Genomic DNA, 12,919 nt, shown 5'->3' on the forward strand with positions numbered 1-12,919 from the left:
TTTTAAATATGCACTTCAACATAAATATATATATATGTGAACTTTTAGTACCTGTTCTAAAGTACTAGCATATTTAAATCATGAAATAGACTCAGACATGAAAATTAAAATAGATGTTATACAGAATTAAGTTAATTTAATGAGTCATTTTGTGTATCTACTGTGTTGCAAACACTTCATTTAGAGGCCTCTAGTGAGCAGAATGGATAAAAAGGGCTAAGTCTGGCACACCTATTTAGATAGCTTCTAAAACAGGAAGAACCATAATAGATTGGGAAAGAGTTAGGCACTATCTCAAGACAGGAGTGCCTAACTCTTTCTCATTCTATTATGAGTGGAGAAACGAAGCAAAGAGCAGGTTGGAGAAATATTTAAGGAAGAAAACTTTTATAGGACTCAGGAAGTGGTTTGCTATTTGAGATAAGGATAGGAAGGCTTGAGGATGATTTCAGTTATGGAACTTGGATAAATGGATGGAAGCAGAAACGAAAGAAAATAAAAGTGGGGTTAAGAAAGAAGAAAATACATTTCTTTTCCAGGCATGTAGCATTTATTAACATTAAGATTTTCACAACACAGTAAAGAGCAAGAAAAAAAAGCCTTAATGCATTGTGACAGGTAGCAATGAACTAGCTCCAGTGAATAAAAGCATAGTGTACTATACGGATGGCTGCTGTCTTAGTCAATGGCTTTGAAGCATAGTCTGTGGGAGAAGATGTGTTTTGTGTATGAGTGTGTGTGTCTCCGTGTATCTGTATGTGTATATATTTGTGCCTCCATGTATGTACATACACGTAGATATGTTTGTGTCCATGTAACTGGCCATTTTTTATGAAACTCAAAATGACTATCTAGGTTTATGAAGAGTTGATGAGACACAGAAAGTCTTAACATGCCATACTTCATGGGTTTGAGTAGAATAAAATGACATTCTTCTACTTTTAGGCAAATTGTTATTAAATCAATATTATTAAAACTAAATAGGTGCATTTCAGCTTTCATGTGCTAAAACAAAATATTATAAATTTAGATATGATGAATCTTATTAGACTCTTATGAAATTTCTATAAAAATAATAGGCAGGGATAAAGATAGAAATTTTTGCCCTCATACAACCCCAGATCAACAACCAGTTACTTGAAAGACAAAGTAATAAATAAATAGCTGCTGACAGTATAAATAGCAATATTTTAGAGTTTCCCCTGGTCCACAGAATTTAGACAAAATGTTAAAGTGCAATTCATTTTTCAAGCAAATATTCAACTATACACACTTTGTATAGTTGAATACAAATACTTGCTTTGTATTATCTAAACTTCTAGGCAAAACAAATAATTTCTATATACAAGTCAAAATTTCAAATAAAAGTGACGACTTGCTAGGCTTAACAACATAACTAGCGCAGAGAAAGACGCTGAAGAAATTTTACCATACAAATTTATTTGCAACTGATTACTTTCTTATGGCAATAAATATTTCTCTTTTAGCTTTTCATTTCATTAAAATATATGAATATGGCAAACATACACAGTGCTACCTAGCAAATAATATTCTACCAAAGCAAATGTAGGAGAACAAGGGATAGGCAATGCATGTGAACTTTCATTCTAGATTCTTTTAAGTCCTAAGACGTTACTAATTTTCTTGACTTGGATGTTAATAACATACAGCTTCCTGAATGTAAAAGCTTCTGCAGCATTCACTAAATTATAAAGCATGACATTATCTATCAATGCTTTACTCTTAGGATCTAATACTAGCAAACATCTTTCAGTAGAGAATGTAAACAGAAATTTACTACCCACTGGTCATGAATGGAATTCTTCTAAAGTAAGAAAAACAACTGATGTGGCACAAATATTCAAGGGAATGAATTAAGTCTCTATAAGTTCCAGCTTAAATATTATATTGTTTAATTTTCATTGGAAAATAGTAATACATTAATAGTATATAGTTATAACGAAAATACAAATCCATTTCACTGTTGTTTCATTCCTTACAGTAAACTGCTGTGATATTCCAAAATTAGAAACCATATTTGATGAAATTTTGAAAATGTTAGGTGTTTATGTTGATATTCAACTACAGGTCAAACCGTAACAGCAAATACAGTGCAAGTTTTTAACAATGTGCCTTCCTAATTTATTTCCACTCAGAGTCCAAACACCCATTCTGTAGTAGAGGAGAAAATAAAACTAAAAGCTTATCCAATGGCTACTGGCACCTATGGCATGTACAAAATGTATGCTCGATTTCAAACAAATCTGAAATATGCCCCCTTGCCTTTTCAATTCATTAACAAGATTACTATATAACTTAACATTTCATATGATACTACATATTTATAGTATTGAGCCTTCTCAAAAGAATATGTGCAAAAAGGTATATTTTAAAAAGGTGGAAATCCTATTTCAAAAATTGCCTTCCTAACTTGTTTGTTGAAGGTAGGAGAAAATCCCAAACTAAAAAATACACTTAAAAAAACTTATTAAAGAGACTCATAAGACAACAATTTAAACTCTATAGTGCTTCATTGTTTTTACATTTAAATGAAATTTTGGGAATACATTTTTGAACTATTTTTGAACTATACAATAAAATTTTTAAAACTAAGTATGTTCTCTCTAAAATCTGGGCCTTAATAAAATGCCTGTAAAATAATTCTTGCTACTATATAGTTTATAATTTTAGGTTAAAATGCTTGATTATTAAATAAAATATACACAATTATATTTTAATAATCATTTTACAAATGTGTGTGTGTGTGTGTGTGTGTGTATATATATATATATTTTTTTTTTTTTTTTTGAGACGGAGACTTGGCCTGTTGCCCAGGCTGGAGTGCAATGGCATGGTCTTGGCTCACAGCAACCTCTGCCTCCTGGGTTCAAGTGATTCTCCTGCCCCAGCCACACATGTAGCTAAGCTTATAGGAATCCACCACCATACCCGGCTAACTTTTTGTACCTTTAGTAGAGATGGCATTTCACCATGGCAAGAAAATCACCATAGCAATATATTCTTAAGATGTATTTGTTGAAATGTTGGTCTTTCATAATCCAATTATCTTTAAAGTTAAGAAGCTGATTGGGTGACATGGAAAAGCTATCAAAAAGAAGGGAAACAATTCCTTTTCTTATAGACTCCTCCCCTTACCTTAGAAGATGAAGAATCACACTCCTGACATATCCATCCATAGCCTGTTTGTTTAGGAGACTTTTTCAAAGGAGGATCCAAACAGCCAAAATGGTAGCAGAGTCTGCATTCATCACACCTGTAGGGTAAACAGATTTATAGGTAGGTGTATCTAAATAACATATAAACCTTCAAAGACATAAAGACAAACTATTGAATATTTCAACTTCAAACACTTCAAAGACAATAATACAAACTATTGTATATTTCAACTTCAACATTGTTAACTTTATCCTTGGCTCACAAGATCATCAAATTAATGATTATGATAAAGGCAAACTAAACCTGAAATAAATGTTTTAGCAAAAACAAAATACAGAAACAATAAAATCAACAAATGCAACAAATATTTAGAACACTTAGTAGAACTATTAAGAGCATATTAATCAACATATATAATCATATGTATTCAAAACAACTGCAACAATTTCAATTGTGAACTTTATCATTTGCCCATTAAATACTTTAAAAATGTTTAATAAGATATACAGATAATTCAAGGAAATGAATCCAATAATATACATTTCGATTATTTAAAATATTGTAAAACTCAGAAATTCTACTAGGCTACGCTAGGTTGCAATTAATGCTATACAATTTACACCAATTTTTCTCTTTCTCCCAGTTAAAGTAGATTGTAAATGAACTTTCTAACATTTATAGCATGCTAACACAATCTATAGCAAATAAAAATAACCTTTACATGTTAAATCACAGAACATTTAAATATACAAAGAGGTAAGAAACTACCCCAATAATTGAGTTTTATTGTCTCAATTTACCTGTCACTTTCTTCAGACCATTTGGTTTTACAAAGTACTTCCTAGTGCATGTAAAAACTTAATAAATGTTTTGATGGTATATTTGCCACCTATGATGTACAAAATCTAAGAAAACTACCATACCTATTCTTCGTTTCAGACAATCTCATCCTGCTGACAATGAAGAAAAATCTGTATTATTTCAGTGCTTTGTAAAAAGAATTCTGCATCAGTTGGAATAACAAGACCAAAATTTAACAACAAATAACAAAGAGTATACACCTAATAAAAGGGATTGCATTCCTCATTTCACAGTACTTGAAAAAAAAATTAAACAATAACACTTTCTCAACCAATCTGTCAGATTTTCTTTATTATTTATGTTTCACCAATTTAAAACTTCAAATGTCAAGAAATCTATGATTAAAAAACGAAGAGGAAAAATTTATAGAAATATATTACTCAAATAAAGTTGAAAATTACTACTCAATAACCTTTTAGGAAAAAAGAGGCAGAAGCTCTTCTTACATAAACAACACACAAAGAAAAACAATTAACTTAGAGAAACCGTCATAATAAAAGGGAATGTAAATCTACATTTTTTAGTAGAAATTTCATATTATGCTACAAAAATTCAATCTCCCAAAAACTCCTTTGGGGACTGAGAGTTTCAGAAAAGTTAAGCAACTTAGCTAAGTTATTCAGGTATAAAGAAGTTTAAAATGCAATTGAATGCCCTAAGTTTATGTATTTCTTCCTCTACAACTTTCTCTTTATGAATAAAATAAGCTTAAGTACTTTTCCAAAGACTTTTTAGACTCAAGACTTTAAAAAATGCTTACGACGACAGTTCTAGCTACAGGAACAGATAAAGTCAAATAGGACCAACAGTACTTTACTTATGATGACCTTATCACATAACTAAAAATATATTTGAAAGCAATTTAAATGTTCAAATATCTGTTGTTCTGGCATTAAGTAAGAATAACAAATAATATAACTTTAAATGTGACATCAAGGGACTAACTGGCAAGCCCACATAATTTTATGCTCTTTTTTCTCAATACAACATATTTACCTTTCATTAGTCAAAATTTCAACTAAACATATGAATATAGAAACCTTCAAAGTATTCCTGAGTTCATGAGAAGATTGAGACTTGTAAATAACTGAGAATGTACTCCTTCATACATAAAAACCTGTGTTTTAATCATCTTTGATAAGAAGTTTAAAACTAATCACATTGCTTATTTCATCAAATAAACGTATTTAATATAATCTATATTTGTCACCTCAGGTCATCAGTAAGAATAACATATGCTGCTACACGTCTAACAGTGTGTCAGCCTTTTGTCCTTGGTATGTAGACCAGTAGGTCTGCTGATCTATTTGAATTCTTGTATTCAATTTTCATAGATTTTCAGAGTCCTCACTTGCTTGAAAACTATCAGCCACTGCTTTCTGATATTGTAAGTGTGTTTGGCTAAGCATAAATTCCCCAAAAACAATCTGTTATGGATTCAAAAACCAGACCACTAAAACTTATGAGGCTATGTAAAAGGACAGTAGAAATACATGAAAATGAGAATTTCTACTAAGTAAATGGGCTCAATTTTGTTTGTTAACTATAGTCTTTTTCCTTAACTTTAGGTTTTTGGGTAGTGCGCTATTTAGGTCATACTGCGAATAATCAAAGTTCTTGATGAAGTATTAGCGTCTTCCTAGTTCATATCTATTTACTACCTAATTATTGCGCATTTTCTTTATAACTTTGTGTCGTAATAATTTTCAAATTATGATTTCTAGTGTACAACTTGAGGCAAATATAATGAATATGAATCATAATTCATTATTTGTCACCTTAATGTACATAAATAATTCTGGTTTCTATAGCTATGAAACTCCAGCTGATAAACTAAGAACAAGTTTGCTACACTGATCCAGTTCCAATCTGTTGCTGATTTCAACTACTTGTAAAATCAAATTATCTTTCAGCTCCAGAACTAATGAAAAGAGGAAGAGAAAGTTTTTATATACTAGCTTATCAGAAGACAATAACAAATATACGCTATTTAGAAATGACTTATTCCTTGCTGACTGAGTCCTTCATTAGTGATACCTTTCAGAATTACTTAGTCAACATGTGCAACTCTCATGTATTTGTAATGCATTCCAAAGGAAAAAGAATTTGCTTGTCAGAATCAGGGATAATAGGGAAGCTCCCTGAAGTTCTAGTTAACTCAATAGTAAATAAAAGCTGCAGCTTCAAGACTAAGTAGCAAAAAGAAGTAGTAAGCTTAGGAACTGCCAAAATCCAAAAAAGAGGAAAAAAATGAGCCAATCATGAAGTCGATAGTTTTGTTGATAAATAAATATACAAATATAAGCTCTTTGTAAAGAGGTCTCAAATTATTTCAATGTGAAAAAATCTGGTTGCTTCTATGTTAGAATATTGAATTGAAACAATCTATAGCTTTATGTGCTAATCACAGAAACAAAATGATAAACACAAGTGAACTCTAGCAGAACTTGCAAGAATTAATAAACTACAGACAAATGTAAGAGATACTATTAAGAACCCAAGAAATCAAAGAACAATGTGGATGGCCAAAATAGTAGCTTATTAATTTTATGCACACATACCACTTTGTAATCTTTATCGAATTCTGTCACACAACAAACTCTGGCTATGTTGCAAATTTAGACAATTTAAAAAACTCTAACACCCAAAACTTATAAGCGTCTATAATCATCTGCTACTGAAAAGCTGCAATGGAGTTAAAGTAGTTATTGACCAATTTTATTTAAGGTTTCTACCTTTATTTCTTACATAAACTTGGAAATACATGCAGCACATAATACAGGACATAGTTAACTTATCAAAATAAATAGTGAATACAATGTTTTAAAAAACTTTTGCAAAAGCAATCATTGACCCACAAAAATATAGTGATATAAGACAATATACTTTATTAAATAACACAAATGTCTATGTAATAAAAACAGACTATTATGGCAACAGCACATTATTAAATAGGAAAGCAATGTCTTAAAATATTAAAAGAGAATATAAAACTAACCTGTAAAGAAACACTAATATTTTTTAATAAAATGAAAACTGGATGCTTAAAGAAGTATCATTTAAGTCTCTAGTAAACACTGTACACAGTAACACTACAGGGCATAAAGGAATCCCAACTATAAGATAAAGGCAAACCTGATTAATTAGATTCTTACTAAATGCAACTTCCTAGACATCAGATTAATAATGAATATAGATGTAAATAACAGGTAGTTTATATATGGTCTTTTACACATTAATTAAAATGCAGTGACCAAATAAACATAGTCTATATGCATGTAAATACTTACTTAGTACATGATTAAGAATAGCACCCTAAACAAAGAAGAGGGAAAAATGATTTATCTTTATATGTGCTATGATCCATATAACAAGCAATTAAGTCAGGTGTTTACCTGCCTACTGAGAATATGCAAACAAGTAAAAAGCAATAGCTGATTTATTTCATCTTATGCCTAAGAGACAGGCCAAAAGTCAGTGTTCCAAAGGGTTTCTTTAACATATCTAATTTCTAATGGATAATTGCATTAGAGGAGTAAACTGAAACTACTTTTTAAAACCTAACTGAAAAAATTAAGTGCACCTCCTATGCAAATAATTTATAGCCACTTATAAGCTAAACTTGAGAAAGAAGCAAAATCCATAACATTGACTTGAACAAGGGAATACATTTTTATAATCAAGTTGATTGTGATAATCTAACTATTTTTTACGCCAATGGAACATTTTACTTATAGCCCCTTAAGCTTACATAAAGCAAAACAATAAATGGACTCTGAAAATATAGACTATTACGTCTTTCCACTTAAAAAAATTATCCAGATAATTACTGTGTTGAATTTCCCAACTTTTTCACTTCTGTGTAAAAATTCCACACAAGAACATTCAAGAATATTAGTCTTGAATATTATCATTACTTAAATAAAAATCACACTAACATCTCAAACATCTATGCAAATCTATTAACAGGTAGTGATTATTTCATTGAATAGTGGCCAATTATTTCAATTAAACATCTTAAAAGATGGAGAAAATACAAATTGTGGTCAATGATTTAAATCACTTTACAAATAATACAAGCTTGCACAAAATTCTGTATTCTACTGATATTGAATAACATTTAGTATCAATAAGTACAATATACTATTCCTTATAATTTATAACAATTTTAGTGCAAATTACCTACATGAGCAGTTTCTATACAAAATAATTAGAAAATGTTTTTTAATCATTTCACAAATATAAGACTAACGTGGAGGACTTGAACCTGTTTCATTAATACCACTATAGATTTCTCTATCAGCCAATAATAAATGAATGAGTAGTAAGAAAGACACAAATATTCTTTACACATAAAAGTACACATAAAAATTAATTTTAAAAAATTGGAAATGTATCGGAATCCAAATCTATATTTAATAGTCACTTCAAGAGTAGGATCAATTCAGTTAGCTAGGTCTGCAGCAGCCAAATTACAAGATTAAATAGGAAACAAAAAAATGAAAGATGAGACAAAATAATTCATATAAAAATACCCAGTCAGGTCAAGTACCTATCCACAGCATGAGAGGATTAGACATTTCCATACCTGAAACATGTCTGCTTTGTTCTTTAATAAACTGATCTCCATCTGTTCATGCCCTTGGAAATTTTTCAGCAGTATAACCTGCTGTGCTCAAGCTCCAAGTAACTTTGTATTTCCTTGTTCATAATTAACTAATTATGTTCTAATCAATAGCGTAGATCCTGATTTTACAATGTAAATCAGATAAATGAGATAATTGCTGGGGGTCAATCTCATTTTATTTACAAAGCCCAGCATGCGCCTCCAATTTCATTACATCTTATGTACTGAACAGCAGTGAATCTTATCAGCAGGCCTACAGAAGGCCTTACAGTTAGCACTATGGGAAAGAGACTTCCATTTTTATAGAGAAATGTTTGCAAAGCATGCCTATCTTAGAAATTACAATCCTTAATTTTATGTAAACTTACAAAGTGCTGATTCAGACAGGTAGAAAAATGATTCTGCCTTCATATGTCATCAAGTTCCAAGTTGAGTCTCTTAAACAAGTTTCAATTGCCATGTTAAAATATAAAAAAAATTAATAATGTAAATATTCTGCTCTGCAGGAGAGTCCTTCTGAATTCCTCGAATAGATTTTAGTGAAATATTCATAAAATATTCTCATATTGAGAATCAAGTAAAATATTGGTGAGTTTTATGAAATAAGTAACTTCGTTTAAAAACAGTGGTTTTCATTAAGTAATAGGATGTGAATACAGGGAAATAGGATAGAGTGTAAATATTTTTATTATTTATTGGTCAGCAGTCTATTTTTAACATCATAAATATAAAATCGGATGAACACTCAAGCAACAATGAATGACAATGATCTGTAAAAAATGCATAAATATAATTTCTAAAATTAAGATGGATAAAGGCTAAGTTTTGTTTTCACGTTCACACATAATCTTAATTTCAAGTCTTTATAACAAAAGGATTAGTGAATTGTGAACACAAGCTACGTTTATGGATTTCTTTCTGTATCTAAAATACTGCTGTTTCCATAGTCAGTGTAAAACAAACATTTATTTAAATTTATAAAATAAAAAAAAGCACGGGTTGAAGATGGAATTACCAATTTCTAGAAGAAATTAGAGGAATCTAGAGGAAATCTAAGGGCCCTTTTAAGGAGATTTAAAAAGCACATTCTTTGTCAATCAATGTTGAACACAACAAATAAAAATACTACCTAAAAATAATTCTTAATGTGGTGTTACAGGCCAGCAGCAACACCATCACCTGGGAATTTGCTAGAACTGCAAATTTTCTACTAAATCAGAAACTCAGGGGGAATGAGGAGGGAGTAATGTGGGTGGAGGGAGGATGAGGAGAGGAATAGGATACAAATTTTCCTGTGATTCTGATGCACAAAGTTTGAGAACGACTACTTACTATTATGTCATTCTTCTTGTATTTCAGAGACATTCATTTCCTTCCTGATATGTTAATGTTTCTTCCTTTCCCTACTGTGTGATAAACAACCATCGTTTACCTGATGTGCCGTTTTCTCTTACGTTCAACTATGAAATATGAATCACTTAGTACACATTTTCTTAAGCACATATCAATTTTCTCCTTATAAGAGTTGGAGCAATTATGGACAGGGAATAACTTTATACTGTGGCTATGAGCGCATTTAAGAGATTAATTAGGAGAAAGCACTCTATTCTAGTTACTTCAAAAGTTCTCTTATTTCAACTTACTTTTTGCAGGACCTATATCTTATGAATTTTGCAGTTTTTATGTAAAACATGTGACAAAGATTCTTAAGACTAGCACTAGCACCAAATGTGGAACAGCATATCCACCACTACCAAAAACGCAAGATGGAGAATAATACAGTATTCTAATTAGAATCAAAGTGAAAAGGATTTTGATTAACAGTGATACCAAAACAAGGCCTAACAATTTCTCAAAAAACCTAAAACAAAGCAACTGCTAGTAATTTCTCACTAAATATTTAAAAAGGGCCATGGTCTAATATATTAGTATATTCCACTTAGAAAGTGGCAATCTGTCGATTTACTTAAAATCAGTCAGAGTTCAGCAAAAGTAATAATTACCAACATTTCCTTAAGCTTATATAGTGATAACTAGTCCTATCTTATTCTTTAAAAAAAAGTCTACTAGTTTTGCTAAAGATTATGAATATTTTCCCCCAATGATAGGAGATCTTTCAGTAAATTAATAATCTGTTTATATGTAATTTCATACACATTTTATTTTTATCAAACATTTCATCTAATCATAGGGTTCCTCACTGTAACCAGAGATTACTGGATTACAGCTGCTTTACAATTATAATTGCTTTTGATAATAACATCACCTACTCTATTCCTAAAGTTTAAACTATTTTCCACTGTCACTGTACCCAAAAAAAAGTCCAAAACCACATTTATTAATCAGAAAATTCCAAATTACATGTTGACAATTTACATGTATATGTGCATTTCAATTTCAGCAGAGTCTCTTCTAAGTCAGTTCAAGATTGAGTGATGAAATATTCAACATATTTCTGCCGTTGACTTAAAACTGGATCATTAAAGCTTGAAGATCAAATTTTAATTCAGTATACCTCTGGAAAGATACAGATGTTGATGAAGATCTTTCTTTCGGCTGGTAGGTTGTATAGTCAATAATCTTTGTATCTCCCTCCTTATTTCCTAAGTTCATATGTAACGTTGAGAAAAATAAAATTATACTGAACACAGAAAGTTTATATTAAAACAATAAGGACTGAATATATTTGGGAATTACTAGAAAATATCTAGAGATTAACACAGATATATTTTTATTCATGAGCTTAAAATCTGAAATTGTAAAAATTTCATGCTAATAATATTAATGATTTCACACTAGGACTAATAAGTCAAAAATAGAATGTCATATGTTTCATAAGTCTTTCACTTTTGCTGAATACTATAAATAGAAATAACATCCAATATAAGAGTCTATAGTTGTTTTACAATGCAGGGCTTCATACATGAATCTATGTATTAAGTTGAAGGAAACAGAATAGCAGATTAATGGAATGTATCGTCTTTCTTGTTTGTTATTTGTATTGTTCAACAACAGGGAGTAGCATATTGTATTTATTAAGTCCCACAGGCTTTAGTGACTCTTGAGTAAGTCCAAACACTGTGTATCATCATTTGCCAAAGAAGCAAGAGGGAAAGACATTACTTTATAGGACAATTCTGGTAAGTCATGTATCCAGTTTTTTTCAACAATGCACATATCAAATATTTCTGATTAGTGCACAAAAAGAAGAAAAATAGGGGAAAAAATCCACACAGGCAAATCTATCGCCTTGTTAGTCCAAGTAACAAACCAATCAATTATATGCTATCCAAACCTGACAAGCAAAAGGCAACTTTTTGCAGTGATAAGCTTATAGAAAGGACAAGATAGCTGTTCTCCTTTACTTTATGTACTCTATCGAGAGTTTAATCCACATTTTTAAAATCACACTTATAAAAGAGGTTTCCGGGATTGCCTCCGTGGATGAGCTGTGGCAGAGTTGGGTCTCATGAAGGGTATCTACACAGTAAAGTGATAAGAAAAGAACATTAACATTTAAAGATCATAGCAGCTCTGCACTATGTCTTATGAAACATACTAACAAACCACAGTAGATTCAAATAACATATGATCTGGTCCAAAGAGACAGATACCCTAAACCTAAATGCCATGATCTTGTGTAGGTTCCTATTGGTTAAAATTGAACTATTTTTATCATTTGAAACACTGAGTTGCCTCCTCTTGTATTATTATTATTATTATTATTTTGGGTTGTCAAAATAAAACTATATTTCTAAAGCAAAAAATATACATATTAAAATGATGAAGCACTTATAAAAGGAAACATTTGATCAATAAATGTTTTTTTAAAATTGCAATTTGCTATTTTTTCATCAAATATGGCAATTTAACACTGCTTAAGAAAGCATGCAACTGTGCTGAAAACAAGCACATCTAATCAGTATGTGACAGTGATGGTTATACTCAAATACAGAGTCTCAGGGAGGAAATTTTCAAATAATTGTTATCCTTTGTACCTATGCTGACTTTCTTTTAAAAAGACTATTTTGAAATATGTTAGGTTACAATTATTTGTTACCGTTGTGTCTTTGTTTTTAGAGAACAAATTTTGGTAATTAGAACTAAAATTTTTTGACTGGGGTAAACATAAAAATTAATCATTTCCTTCAAACATTTAGATCTGTGAAGATGAGGTAAAAATGCCAAGGAGTCACGCACCACAGAAAAAGTTCATTTTTTAATATTAACAATTAGAGAGATGTGTTTAATGCT

General features: G+C 30.5%; 1 protein-coding gene across 16 annotated transcripts in view; it reads right to left on the reverse strand.

Moving 5' to 3' along the window:
• Positions 1-12,919, reverse strand: part of PHF14 (PHD finger protein 14) — a 247,910-nt gene that overhangs the window by 80,304 nt on the left and 154,687 nt on the right. For 7 of the 16 annotated variants that reach the window (XM_078342667.1, XM_078342672.1, XM_078342671.1 and 4 more), the window contains exons 17-18: positions 4,101-4,130; positions 3,157-3,274 (exon numbers count right to left, since the gene is read on the reverse strand). In XM_078342667.1, coding sequence (XP_078198793.1) covers positions 3,157-3,274; positions 4,101-4,130 — 148 coding nt within the window. Of the gene's footprint in view, positions 1-3,156; positions 3,275-4,100; positions 4,131-6,734; positions 12,146-12,919 lie in introns of those variants that run through there. The other 9 variants (XM_035253747.3, XM_078342675.1, XM_078342674.1 and 6 more) reach the window with 2 other exon arrangements.

This window comes from Callithrix jacchus, chromosome 11 (genome assembly GCF_049354715.1).
Source record: "Callithrix jacchus isolate 240 chromosome 11, calJac240_pri, whole genome shotgun sequence".
In the NCBI taxonomy this organism is placed as follows: Eukaryota; Metazoa; Chordata; class Mammalia; order Primates; family Cebidae; genus Callithrix; species Callithrix jacchus.